This window comes from Heteronotia binoei, chromosome 14, assembly GCF_032191835.1.
Source record: "Heteronotia binoei isolate CCM8104 ecotype False Entrance Well chromosome 14, APGP_CSIRO_Hbin_v1, whole genome shotgun sequence".
Lineage (NCBI taxonomy): Eukaryota > Metazoa > Chordata > Lepidosauria > Squamata > Gekkonidae > Heteronotia > Heteronotia binoei.
In genome coordinates, this window is record NC_083236.1 from 22,339,573 (window position 1) to 22,353,285 (window position 13,713).

The 13,713-nt window shown below is 42.8% G+C and overlaps 1 protein-coding gene across 4 annotated transcripts in view; it reads left to right on the top strand.

Annotated features, from left to right (window-relative positions):
• SMC1B (structural maintenance of chromosomes 1B) overlaps positions 1-13,713 on the top strand; it is a 51,561-nt gene that overhangs the window by 27,861 nt on the left and 9,987 nt on the right. For all 4 annotated transcript variants that reach the window (XM_060254307.1, XM_060254309.1, XM_060254308.1 and 1 more), the window contains 6 exons: positions 821-937; positions 2,451-2,557; positions 2,778-2,919; positions 4,015-4,160; positions 7,931-8,084; positions 11,654-11,752. In XM_060254307.1, the coding sequence (XP_060110290.1) occupies positions 821-937; positions 2,451-2,557; positions 2,778-2,919; positions 4,015-4,160; positions 7,931-8,084; positions 11,654-11,752 (765 nt within the window). The remainder of the gene's footprint in view (positions 1-820; positions 938-2,450; positions 2,558-2,777; positions 2,920-4,014; positions 4,161-7,930; positions 8,085-11,653; positions 11,753-13,713) is intronic.

Below are 13,713 nucleotides of genomic sequence, written 5' to 3' on the forward strand. Positions count from 1 at the left end.
CCTAGATAATCTCTGCAGTAGAAACTGGTGGAGGGCCTTTTTGCAAGCCCAGCAGAACCAGTGCAGTGTACAGACTGCCCAGCAGTACCATCGCAATCAAAGCGTGCCCAGCAGAATCCAGTGCCATTGTGGCAATGTCTGTTCCATAGGACTGATGTCTAACACAGAATCATGCTCCAAGGGGGGTGGGTTGCAAGGCCAGCACAGCCAGTGACAATGCAAGCAAAAGAGAACTAATATCAAACCAGAGAATCCATGCAGTGCAAACTGAAGGGGTAGGGAAAATTTTTCAAGTCCAGCACAACCAATTCAGTGTACAGAATGCCTAGCAGATCCCAGTGCCACTGTGGCAATGCAAGTTTGAGAGGACTGTTCTCAATGCAGAGTCACAAGAAATCCAAGTGGGAGGGAGGTAGATTTTGCAAGTCCAGTGCAACCAGTTACAGTGTGCAGAATGCCCAGCAGAACCCAGTGTCATTGGCATTGCAAGCTTAAAAAAAGAGAGTTCTTTCCTGGAAGGTGAGCTCTTCAAAGGATCCAACCTAACTGCTCAATCAAAGGAAGCCACTTCTATCTCATTTATATTGAAGAGCCCAAACCCAAACAGACTCTGTGACAAGTTTTGACTGTGAACTTGTCTGTTTTTTTCACTCAGAAGAAGGTTTTAATTGCTGTTGCCACCAATGTTTCATAGTACAACATTGTAGTTCCAGAAGAAAACACTACTGCTCTGTAATTAAACAGATAATTACATCTGTGAGGTTAGACAGCAGTTCTGTTTAATTAACCTTAGGTATTACTATCCTTTATTTGTATCTAGGAAAAATCAAAGCTGGAAAGTGAATTGGTAAATATGCATTCACAGCATGAGATGCTGAATGAAGGAGTTTTACAGAGAGCAAGAAAAATTGATGAGCTCCAAAAGAAAATTAATGAGGTAAAACTTTCAGCTCTTGTGGTGTCTTTGTAGATGTATAAGTTGCTAATTTATGGCAGTTCTTTACATCAGTGTACATTTCGCACATACTACTAGATCCATTTCGCACATACTACTGCTCTCCCATCCTATAACCATGCACTGGATTTTTCCTACCTAAATGCAGAACTTTGCATATATCCCTGTTAACATTCATTTTATTGGTTTTAGCCCAGTTTTCCAGCCTGTCAAGGTATCCTGTTTCTGTCTTCTACTGTATTTGCAACCCCTCCCAATTTAGTATCATTGGCAAATTTAATAAGCATTTCCTCTATTCCTTCATCCAAATCATTTATAAAGATGTTGAACAAAATGGGTCCCAGGACAGATCCTTGAATAAACACCTGAAATATACCTTATCTGTATTTTTTGTGTATTGAGCCAAATAGAGATGCTCTAATCTGATTTGACTACCACTGTAGCTGAGCCCAATAAAAACTGGTATTATTCAGCTTTTATTCAGGCACAGCTTGGAGAAGTCTCTTCAAACCACAGTCTCTTTAAATGCCTTCTGAGTTCACTCGCTGAGTTGCATCACTGCATGGACTGTAAATGCCTTCTCCAAGCTGATCCATGCTGCTGTTGCTGTGCAACTCGTTGAGTGAAGTCAGAAGGCGTTTAGACCACAGTATCTTTAAATGCCTTTTCCCCTTTCATTGAAAGCAGTGGAGGTTATGGCTCCTTCTTTGGGGGCCCATAGGATTGGACACCCTGATCCAATCTTTTTTAAATCTTGGGCGGGGGGAGGAGGTGGCTGAGGAGAGGTGCTGGCATTTATGCTGCACATTTGGTGCATATACCTCAAAAAACAGCACCCCCCCAACTCCAAATACCCCCAGATTGATTCTCCATTTATACCCTTTGAGGATAGTCCCCAGAGGGTATAATGGAGCCAAATAACTTAAGTTTTCCTAATATTTACCTGAATTGCAACACCATACTGATACTGGTATTCAGGAATACTGAGAAATACCAATGTTGGGGGGCGGGGGCGGTGTTCAATAGACCTGAATTTTTTTAAAAAACAAACAAACAATTTTTCCTCGCACGCCCCTAATGTTAAGTTTCAGTTGGTTATTTAATTATGAAAGGTTGCTATCCCTTTTTTTTGTCATTATCCCTATTACATCATTAAGCCTGCATGACTGCTGTAGAAATTCAAGGTGGTGGGAAAATTCTTTGGGCCCTGATTTCTTCTTGGGAAAAAAAATACTACTTGTGGGCAAATTACCAGGCTCTGCAGTGTGCCTGAAGGGCAGTGTCGAATAATCAACTTTTTAAAAAGGAAAATGTGCATGAAGATTTATCTTTTAGTTATTCTGGAAGGAATTACAAAACTGTGTACCTGAACACTGTTCCTAAGTGGTAGGGACATTATTTTAAAGCATGGACAATTTTATAATGAGAGAGAACTTGTTTGTAAAAAAGGATTTTAATTGCCTTCTTTTTGGGGGTGGGGGGTAACTGGGGATAGGTAGAAGACAATGTTTTCTCTGAATTCTGTGAAGAGATTGGTGTAGAAAATATTCGTGTCTATGAAAAAGAACATGTGCAACAGCAGGAAGAAATTGACAAGAAGAGGTAAATACTAAGAAGGAATTTCAGTTTGTTATTAGATTACCAAGAGTGCATATTCCAGTTTCAGAACACCTTCAGTGGAAGAGAAGAGGCTCAAGCCTTTTACAGATTACTCCATGGTGCAAAAAACATGGACAGTAAAAGTGATTAATTTCTATATTGATATCCATCATTTTAATCTTTTAACATTTTCCTGGATGATTGCTATGTTGTGATTTTCTAGACTTGAATTTGAAAACCTGAAGACACGACTAGGTGGTCAGCTTGAATATATTTCTAGCCATTTAGCAAAGGAGGTCAACAAGACAAATATGCTGAAAGAGACTATTTACAAAGATGACACTGAGACTGTCCACTTTAAAAAGGTAACAGACGTTTTACAATACCCTGAAATACACTAAAGTCATATTTTTATGGGTCTACTAGAAAGTATGGAACCATTTATTTATTTAGGCATTTGTACACCACTTTTCTTCCCAGCAGGGGCCTACTGTGGCTTACATCATTGTACCTCCATCCATTTTATTCCCTCAACAACTCTGAGAGGTAGTTTAGGCTGAGAGAATGACTGGCCCAAGGTCACTTAGTGAACTTTAGTGGCAAAGTGAGAATTTGAAACTGGGTCCATTGCAATATTCCCTCTAAGCTGTGGAGTCTTATGAGCAAAAATTCTTCTTTGTGAGCTACTGCGTAAACTAGCTTGCTCTGGAGCCATTTTTCCTGGTCTAAGACAAAAATGTGAGAGTTGGAAACTAAAAAACTATGGGTTAGCTCACACTGGCTCAGCTTACAGGGAACACTGGTCTATTGTAGTCCATCTGTTTAACTACAAAAGTTAATCACCAGCAAGTTTTTTTTTAAAGTTGCTTAGAGCAACGTCATAGCAAATTGTTATGACCACACATGGTCTTGTTCATTTAAGCAAGGTAGGATGTACCTACTTGCCTCTGTCAGCCCAGCACCTCCAAGGGGCATTAAATACCAAGGCTCAGTCCTTTGCTCCAACACAGGTTGCAGCCCTCCCATCTGGTCACACTTATGTATGTTACTTGCATAAAGGAGCAATCCTGCCTAAGCCCCGCCCCCCAATCTACAAATTTCCCATCCATCTCCTGATGACTCTTAATATCTTACACACGGGACACATCAGCTCCAAGGATCGTCAGTGAGCGGTAGTTTTCTTTAAGGAACCTATTTCTATTTTTTATTTTGCCTTTTGAAGTTGCTGGGGAAAAGTTTTAAAGAAATTTCCAAGTTTTCACTATTAAAAGTATGTATTTGGGCACTTCTCCCACAGGATCTGAAAATCACTAAAAAGACTGGTTTGCTTTGTGTAGCCCTGTCTTTGAAGTGTATAGGAGAATGGGCCCTTGCACCAATAAAGAACGCCTAGGGTGAATCCAATATTTATTCTCTTAGATAATACACTTCTTTATTTACAAATATCTTTTCTTACACAGGAAGAGAAGAATTTTTTACAAATGGTAGATGAAGTTGCAGCAGAACTACAGCAGCTTAGAGAAAGGCAGAATGTTAAGAAGACTGAGGTTGCAGAATCTCTGAGTCAAGTGGAGGAATCAAGGAAGATACTGCTTACTCTGAATAGGTAATTGATGTGTGTGGGTGCTGAGTACGATCAAGTCGCTTCCAACCTATGGCTATCCTATATCCTATGGCCTTCCAAATGTCCTGTGGTGAATGCCTGGCTCAGGTCTGGCAAACTGAACGTTGTAACTTCCTTTATTAAGTCAATCCATCTTGTGTTGGGTCTTCATCTTTTCCTGCTGCCTTCAATTACTTAGGTAATATTATGCTTTAATTTCATTACTTAGCTTTTTAAAATGATTTTGAGGAAGGTTACTATAATGCATTTACATAAAGATTTCAGCTTGCCGTTATTTATAGTACTGTATGCTCCTGTGGGGGGTGGCCAATGGCAGGAGCCAAAGGGCTGATTGAGGGAGTGTGCCTAGGTGTCTTTTCTGTAGTGAGTCTGAATTTTACACTTGTAAGGGATAATGCACAGAGATTTACGAGCTCCAGTTTTCCTTCAGTTATTCAGCTGCAGTTGTGAAAAGTAAATTTGTAGTTGAAAAAGCAATCTACCTATGCTGATTCTTTGCAGTGTCTGATACCAACTTCAAGTTCCCTTTGCACTGAGAAAGGCAGAAGTTAATGGGAAGCCACTGAAATAACAGCGTGTGCTGCTTGGAGTTTTATAGGGATGGGCACATACCGGCTCACGAACGAAAGTCTGTTATTAATGTTGGCTGGTTTGTGGTCCTGGGAGCTATGTTCATGGAAGGAGGCCTGACACGAACATTTCATGAATTTTGGTGCTGTTTGTGGTGATTCATGAATGAAAACATTTTCCAGACAGAGTGTCTCTGCTCACTTAAACTGTTCACAAAACTCCAAGGCAATGGGCAGGGGGTGGAATTCTCCAGCCTTTGAAACACCAATAGAAGCCCTCCAAAGTATAACAGGTACTGCTGGCTGCCAATAAGAGAGTTCCATTCTGCTCTGTGGAATAAAAATGCTGTATATGTGCTTAGCTTTGCAGCCTCTTTTCTTTTCTTTTCTTTTGACTGTTCACGGTTACAGAGAGAGGCAGGGAATGTCCTAAGAGCAAACTAGTGAGCACATTCCTTAGTGATTTGGAACTCCTCTTCCCTGCTGGGGGTTTGGGCTCTGAGCCACCCTGTCTCTTTCCTCATGCTGAGCAGAGGGAATCGTGATTCCTCTCCCCTGCTGGGGTTTGGGGGTCTTAGGTAGGAATCTGAGCCAACCACCTCTCTGCTCATGCCAAGCAGAGGGGTTTAGCTGGTGGGTTCCTCAACTGAAGACCCACATTTTATACCCTCCCACCCATCCTGATTATGAACCAGCCCCTCTGTGCCATGAGGGTAAAAGTGCAAAAGGTGCTTGTCATGGGAGGAAGACATCCTCCACCCTCTGTGTACCACAGGTCCCTGTCCTTTAGCACCAAACCCTCCCTTAGCAGGGCATTACCAGATCCTTCCCCATATCTGTTCCTGGGGCTCTCTACAGAGGAAAAAGTGTCATTAGCACTGGCCAAAGACCAGTGGTTGCTAATACCCTTTGACGTTTCTGACAGCAGTCATTCACAGCAGCTTCCCTCTCCCCCCCCGCCCCGCTTCCACACAACTCCCTGTTGCTGCTTCTGCCCCCAGTGCCAGAAAGCAGCTGTCCCTCCTCCAACCTTCTCGAGTCCTGGGGTGTCTTTTCCAGGCTACACTTCGGAAATGTTTCCCTCACCCTCCCCAGGGACCCCCTTGTGGCAGAATGCCAGGTTTGCCACGCCCATGTCTAGAAGGGTGCAGACCCCTATCTTCCAGCCTCTGCAGGTACCTGCAAAGGGTGCCCTCAGTAAATTGCCACTGGGGGAAAGAGTGATGGCCAGTTGGAGGAAGAAGAAAGTGGAGGGGAACCAGGAGGCCCCTGCAAAAAAGGCTCCCCACACTCAGGGTGACATGGATGGTGGGACATCAAGGCAGGCCACGCTCCAAGAGGTCATTCCCATGGGGACACCAACAGTGCCATCCAAAAGAGCTAGATGGAGGGCCAGGAGGCAGCCACTCACGTCTTCAGCAAGGTGATTACTGTGAATGGCCAACCCTTCTCCCTTGTGGAGGATGTAGCCTTTCACTAGTTGCTGCAACACCTGGCTCATTAGTACTTTGTCTCCTTACGGAGGACTGTGAGCTGATGAGTCTTGTCTACCATGCACCACTCTGCAGTACTAATGATCAAGTGTGAGCTCTCCAGAACTAATTTCTGGCCAGTACCTTCCCGCCCTGCTATACCATTGGAGGGACCCACATTAGGAGGGTGAGTATTAAAACTAACATTTCTCTGCAAAATTAGGGTTCCTTGAGTTTGTGGAATTCTATATTTTAACTGTGGTTGATTCCAAACCTCCCCCCCACCCTTAAAAGATGCCTGCCTAAAATGGAAAGTTGAGGGAATAGTGGGTTTTGGCAATGCAATTTTAAAAATAAAACTAGAAGAACAACAAGGCTTACAGCAGCAGGACACCCCAGAGCTCCTACCTTTGAGGAGGATGACCACGGAGGCTGGGAGGCAGAGAGGAATACACTCAATGGATGAGCAAGCTGGGAAGATTGGTAGCCCCGCCCTCAGGTCCCTGCATTCAGAGGCAGCCCCGCCCTCTGCTCCCTGAAGTCAGCAGCAGCTTGAGCTTAGAAGGGTGTGTGGGCAGGGGAAGGGGGGAGGAGAAAAGAGCCCCCACACATGGGCTGGATGAAGGCCCTGGGCAGGCTGGTTCTGGCCTATAGGCTGTAGGTTTGACACCCCTGAATAGAGGGTCCCACTTAAATAATTGAACTTAACGCAGTTTAATTATTCTCTCCTCTCACTGCTTTACACAAGAAATCTCATCATTAGGGCTGACTGATGAATGATAAATGATCTGAATTTTTAAAAATGGTGTTAAAGTGTTAGTTAATTGAGACAGTACAGTGTTTAAATTACAAAACTTGTGTTTTAAACTGTGATTTTAAAATACCTTGAGATTGCTGATAGGACCATATATCTAAAAGTCATCAATATGAATAATGTACTAAAAGTTGTGTGCCAAATTTATTTTTATAGTTTAAAAAAGTTTGTCCTATCTTTCCTCATAAGGACTACCAAGGGGGCTAACAAATTAAACCATGTGTAATAAATCGTGTTATAAAACCATTAAAACCAACTGAAACCCTAACACATCAATAAAACAAAAACAACTAAAAGGCATACAAAGACATAAAAGCAACAGTTAGAACATTGGTCAGGAAGGGTGGATTGCTGAGGGAACTACAAATAAAACAAACATTGCAACAAAGCAAAACAAACATTTCAACAAAAGGAGGAGACAGACAACTCTCCCTAGGTAGAGAGCTCCAGAGTTTTGGTGCCACGACTGAGAAAGTCTTCTGCATTATCACCCATCCAATCTTAGAAGGCAGGGGCAACCAAACCAGGGCCAAACTAAAGATGACTGTAATGGCCGGGCAGGTTCATCAGGGAGTAGGCAGTCCTTTAGGTATGTTGGTTCCAAACCATATAGGGTTTTAAAGATCAACACCAGCACCTTGAATTGTGCCTTAAAGCAAATTGGGAGTTACTGACGATTGGCTGAGACTAGACTTGAGAGAGTAGATCCTCCAGTCATCCTCCTAATGGCAGCGTTCTGCAGCAGTTGAAGGTTCCAGACACTTAGCAAGGGCAGCCCCATGTCACGTGCATTGCAGTAGTCGTAACCATGGCATGCTCTAAAGTGGCTAGATCTCGCATTCTCAGAATGTGAAATATCTGTGACATGTCTTGTGTGTTTGTGATTTTTATTGGCAGAGAGATGGGAAAGTTACAAAAGGAAGCTGTAGCAATTGAGGCGTTGCTGGAGGAGAAAAAATTAGAAAGGCACAATAGGCTTCTAGAATGCAAGCTCTGCGACTTAAAGATAAACCTTCTTGAGGGATTCCTGGATGACATCAGTGAAATAGAGGTACATCAGTAAATTTTTGTGGCACATTGATTGATTGTCTGATAGACAATGTTAGACTTTGAAAAATTTTATATAAAAGTTTATTAATGTGATCACACCTAAGTTCTTCTTTCCCATGACACATCACTTTTTAAAAAGATAGACTGCTACAGTTGCACTTTTGAAAGCACACCCAGACAAATCCTCTCTTGCAAGACTGTAATTTTGAATACTGGTTTTCTTGAAATATTTTTTAAAAGAAATATATTTAAATGCTGTGTTTCTTAAGGAGTGGCCAGGTTGAAATGAATTTAATAATTTGCCTTCTCTTGTAAAGGACAAAGGTACAAAAAGATAGTTCCATGTAGGCATCCAGATAAAAAGCAGAGGTCCCTCATTTTCAGAGAGAAGTGAAAGTAGGAACAAGAGTGAGAAATTCAACATGAATCAGAAGGTGGCAGAGGAAAGGAAAACTGTCAGAGAGATTCATTCCCTCCGGCATACACAGCACCTTAGCAGTGGAGGTGTTGTGAGTAACTAAGCACAAAGACACAGAAGACTTCTCAGGGGATCTAAGGGAAGGTCTACCCCCTTGGCTAGGAAGATGCTTGGAACCCCCAAAAGCCAAAGGGAGTTAATCTCACTGCCTCTAGCTTGGGATAAAAGATGTCCAGAGCTCCTCTTTTTGCTCATTCAGGACCCTGGACAGCAGTTTGCTTGCACCAGTGCAAGTGTTATGTTTGCTTTTCTGCCAGCAGTGCCTTTCAGGGCAGTGCAGGTACATTGCAGAAGAAAGAGGGAAAGCAGGACCAGAGCCAAAGACCCATCTCAAGGATGGACAAAGGCTTAAAGGTGTAAATATTATGAAGACAGATGGCAGCACCCTCCTTTGTCAAATAAATGGTCAGCTTGCTGCTGGTCAGAAATTATTAATCTAGATTGTATAAGGCTGCTTTGATGATGGTAGGTGGGTAGCTAACCACACTCTTTCAAGACATAAAACAATAGGAAAGGTAAATGCAGTCAAAACCCTTGGGGAAGCTTGGAGGCTATTTAAAACTACAATCCTAGAAGCTCAGATAAAATATATACCACAAGTTAGGAAAGGCACAAACAGGTATAAGAGAAGGCCTGCATGGTTAACAAACAAAGTAATGGCAGCAGTAAAAGGTAAGAAGGACTCCTTTAAGCGGTGGAAAGCTAGTCCAAGTGAGATTAATAAAAGGGAACACAGGCAGTGGCAAATCAAATGTAAGACTGTGATCAGGCAGGCAAAAAGGGACTATGAGGAGCATATTGCAAAAAAACATAAAGACCAACAATAAAAATGTCTTCAAATATATTAGAAGCAGGAAACCAGGCAGGGAGGCAGTGGGGCCCTTGGATGACCATGGGGTAAAAGGATTACTGAAGGAGGATAGGGAAATGGCTGAGAAGCTGAATGCATTTTTTGCCTCCATCTTCACTGTGGAAGATGAGAAGTGTTTGTCTGCTCCAGAACCACTAATTTTGGAAGGGGTGTTGAAAGACCTGAGTCAGATTGAGGTGACAAGAGAGGAGGTCTTACAACTGATAGACAAATTAAAAACTAATAAGTCACCAGGTCTGGATGGCATACTTCCAAGAGTTCTGAAAGAACTCAAAGTTGAACTTGTGGATCTTCTGACAAAAATATGTAATCTTTCATTGAAATCTGTCTCCGTTCCTGAGGACTGGAAGGTAGCAAATGTCACCCCCATCTTTAAAAAGGGTTCCAGAGGAGATCCGGGAAACTACAGGCCAGTCAGTCTGACTTCAATACCGGGAAAGTTGGTAGAAACCATTATCAAGGACAGAATGAGTAGGCACATTGATGAACACGAGTTATTGAGGAAGACTCAGCATGGGTTCTGTAAGGGAAGATCTTGCCTCACCTGTTACATTTCTTAGAGGGGGTGAACAAACATGTGGACAAAGGAGACCCGATAGATATTGTTTACCTTGACTTCCAGAAAGCTTTTGATAAAGTTCTTCATCAAAGGCTCCTTAGTAAGCTCGAGAGTCATGGAGTAAAAGGACAGGTCCTCTTGTGGATCAAAAACTGGCTAATTAATAGAAAGCAGAGAGTGAGTATAAATGGGCAGTCTTCGCAGTGGAGGACGGTAAGCAGTGGAGTGCCGCAGGGCTCAGTACTGGGTCCCATGCTCTTTAACTTGTTCAGTGATTTGGAGTTGAGAGTAAGCAGTGAAGTGGCCAAGTTTGCAGATGACACTAAATTGTTCAGGGTGGTGAGAACCAGAGAGGATTGTGAGGCACTCCAAAGGGATCTGTTGAGGCTGGGTGAGTGGGCGTCAACGTGGCAGATGCAGTTCAGTGTGGCCAAGTGCAAAGTAATGCACATTGGGGCCAAAAATCCCAGCTACAAATACAAGTTGATGGGGTGTGAACTGGCAGAGACTGACCAAGAGAGATATCTTGGGGTCGTGGTAGATAACTCACTGAAAATGTCAAGACAGTGTGCGATTGCTATAAAGAAGGCCAACGCCATGCTGGGAATTATTAGGAAGGGAATTGAAAACAAATCAGTCAGTATCATAATGCCCTTGTATAAATCGATGGTGCGGTCTCATTTGGAATACTGTGTGCAATTCTGTTCACCGCACCTCAAAAAGGATATTATAGCATTGGAAAAAGTGCAGAAAAGGGCAACTAGAATGATTAAAGGGTTGGAACACTTTTCCTATAAAGAAAGGTTAAAACGCTTCGGGCTCTTTAGCTTGGAGAAACGTCGACTGCGGGGTGACATGATAGAGGTTTACAAGATTATGCATGGAATGGAGAAGGTAGAGAAAGAAGTACTTTTCTCCCTTTCTCACAATACAAGAACTCATGGGCATTCAATGAAATTGCTGAGCAGTCGGGTTAGAATGGATAAAAGGAGGTACTTCTTCACCCAAAGGGTGATTAAAATGTGGAATTCACTGCCACAGGCGGTGGTAGCAGTTACAAGCATAGCCAGCTTCAAGAGGGGGTTAGATAAAAATATGGAGCAGAGGTCCATCAGTGGCTATTAGCCACAGTGTGTGTGTGTGTATATATATAAATTTTTTGGCCACTGTGTGACACAGAGTGTTGGACTGAATGGGCCATTGACCTGATCCAACATGGCTTCTCTTATGTTCTTATGTCTCCTCGGCAATATCAGCTTTGACAGTGGAGTCCACATATCCTGTGAGGTGCTTGTTATGTGATCCACCCTAGGGTAGAGACCGCTTTTGTACATACTGTAAGAACTGCCTTCTCCTGACAGAGAGAAAGGGAAAATCTGCTTACGTGTACATTCCTACTCTGTGAAGTAGCAGTGAAGAGGTCACCCCACTCTCCTGACTTGGCCTGTGTAGCTCTGTTCTGAGTACTTCAGGAGGTTAGAAAGTGTCAGATCTCATGGTGTCCTGCTATCCTTCATTTAATAGTCTCTCTTTGTGATTATTTTTTCAGAAACGTTTGTTCATATTTAATAACATAATCACATTCAAATCTATATGTTAATTGTTTGGTTTCATATTCTTTGTGTAGTTTGGATGGTTATTTCATTGTGGTGTTTGTTACAGCTGGGAACTGGTACTGAAAGTAGTGAAGTGACAACTGATATCTTTGAAAGAGAACAGGCAATTTGTATAGATTATAGGAGTCTTACAGATGAACTGAAGGTAAGAATATCTGCTAAGACCAGTTTATTACAGCTGATGACTTCATGTTTCTTTAACTTGGAATATAGACTGCAGCAGCTTAGAAAGCCTGAATTTAAAGTGAGATAGGCCTCACAGCTGCAACATTCCTCTCTTGTTTGGATAGGCAGTTTGAGCCAAAGAATTCTCCCTCCTTTCTAGGAAGGTAAACCTTAAACATGTGAATAATTAAACAATAGAACTTTGTTTAACATTTATATTTTGCTGTCAACATTTAGAGATTTTTCCAGAGCTTGGAAAACTGGCACAGTTTTTCCTGTGCAGTCTACGCTAGCATTTTCTGGTGCTCATCTTAATAATCTGTACAAGAGTGACATGAATATGTTAACATGTTGTTCATCTTGCATCTTCTCATGCAGCTCCACATTGGGACTGTACTTTTGCAGCCTGGCATGGGACATTTGCTTTCTAGCTCAAAAACTCCAAAGAGGGGGTGCCATGCCCTTCTTTGGAGCCAATGAATGGCAGTTTTTCCAGGCATAATACCCACCCAATGCATCATGTGCTCCATTGGGAGGTGCCCCTTTTCTTCAGTTCCTTTTTTTACCGCTGCAAGGTTAGGAAGCTTCCTAATGCACTGCATCATTTCTTTGTCATCATTTTGTCCATTGTGGACTGGCTTTGCACTCCTTCAGGAGTCTATTTCACAGGAGATAAGCCCCATCATCCAGGTCTCCCTGTTTATCATCTCTCATCATGGTGTCCAAGGCACTCTCAGGGTAAAGCGTCTGACTGCTTAACCCTGTTCTGGGCCCCCATCAGTCCATTAGTTTCCTATGAGTCTGACTGTCAGGATGGCTCCAATTGTTCCCAAAAGAACCACTTTGGTTGCTCTTGAGGCAGAACCTATGCACCCGCATTCACCTTCTCCAGGACTGTTAACCAAGGTGTAGTTGCATTTTGAAACTTCTGTGAAGAAGCATAGGAAATTGAAGCATAAGGAGAAGACCGAGTTTGCACCCAAGTTGGAACATGTCAAGTCTTCTAAGAGTCTGAAGGCTGATCAGGATGTCATTCTAGTTCCCCCATGCACCCCATCACCACATATAGCCTCCTTTGCCTGTTCCTTTTCGGATGCAGATGATGACCAACCTGGCATCCCTGCAGGATAATTTTGTACCCTTGGAATCAAGACCCCCCCCCTTATCTTGGCAACCTGTGGGCCCCCTCAGCATTCTTAGTATAAATCTCTATCCTATTTAAATAAGTAGGCTGGACTTCACTCTCGAACTTCAGAGGGGCATGATCTGAATGCATGGGGATACATGGATGCCCACTCTACACCGGTCTCCATACCATGAGCCTGAAAAAGAGGCCTCTGTAGTATCTTGTTATAGTTGTGAGAGTGCCTTAGAGCCATCAGCCAACGATACTGTGGGTGACCTGACCCCAATATCTCCTAATGAAGACCTCTGTCTTTATGGAAAACAATACTAAGAATGGCAAAAGCCCATGATGTTGATGTTTCCACTTCAGATAATCATCTGAAGGACAGTAGTTTGAGTTATCTCTACTCCATCACTTCAGGCATTTCTGATCTCGGAAGGTCTTTCTGACCTCATAGTTCCATTCTGGCAGAAACCAGTCTCCAATGAGTCCACACCTCATAAGACTGAAAATTTATACAAAGTAAAGCAAGACTCCTGTGAGTTTTTGTCCATGCACCCACCACCATCTTCATGAGTTTCAGAAGACAGCATTCATCCCCAGCTGATAGGGAAAGCCACAGTCCATGGATGAGTTCCTCTCCTCTATGAAGAAGAACCACCAGATAACTGAGCGTGATTTCCTGAACTCTGGCCCAGAGACAATGTTTCTCTCAAAGGTACAAGGCATTGTTACCCCTTTCTACAGGAGCCAGAGACAGCACCATCAGCTGTCATTCATGTATCCACAATGCTCTTTTGCATCATCTTCCTTTT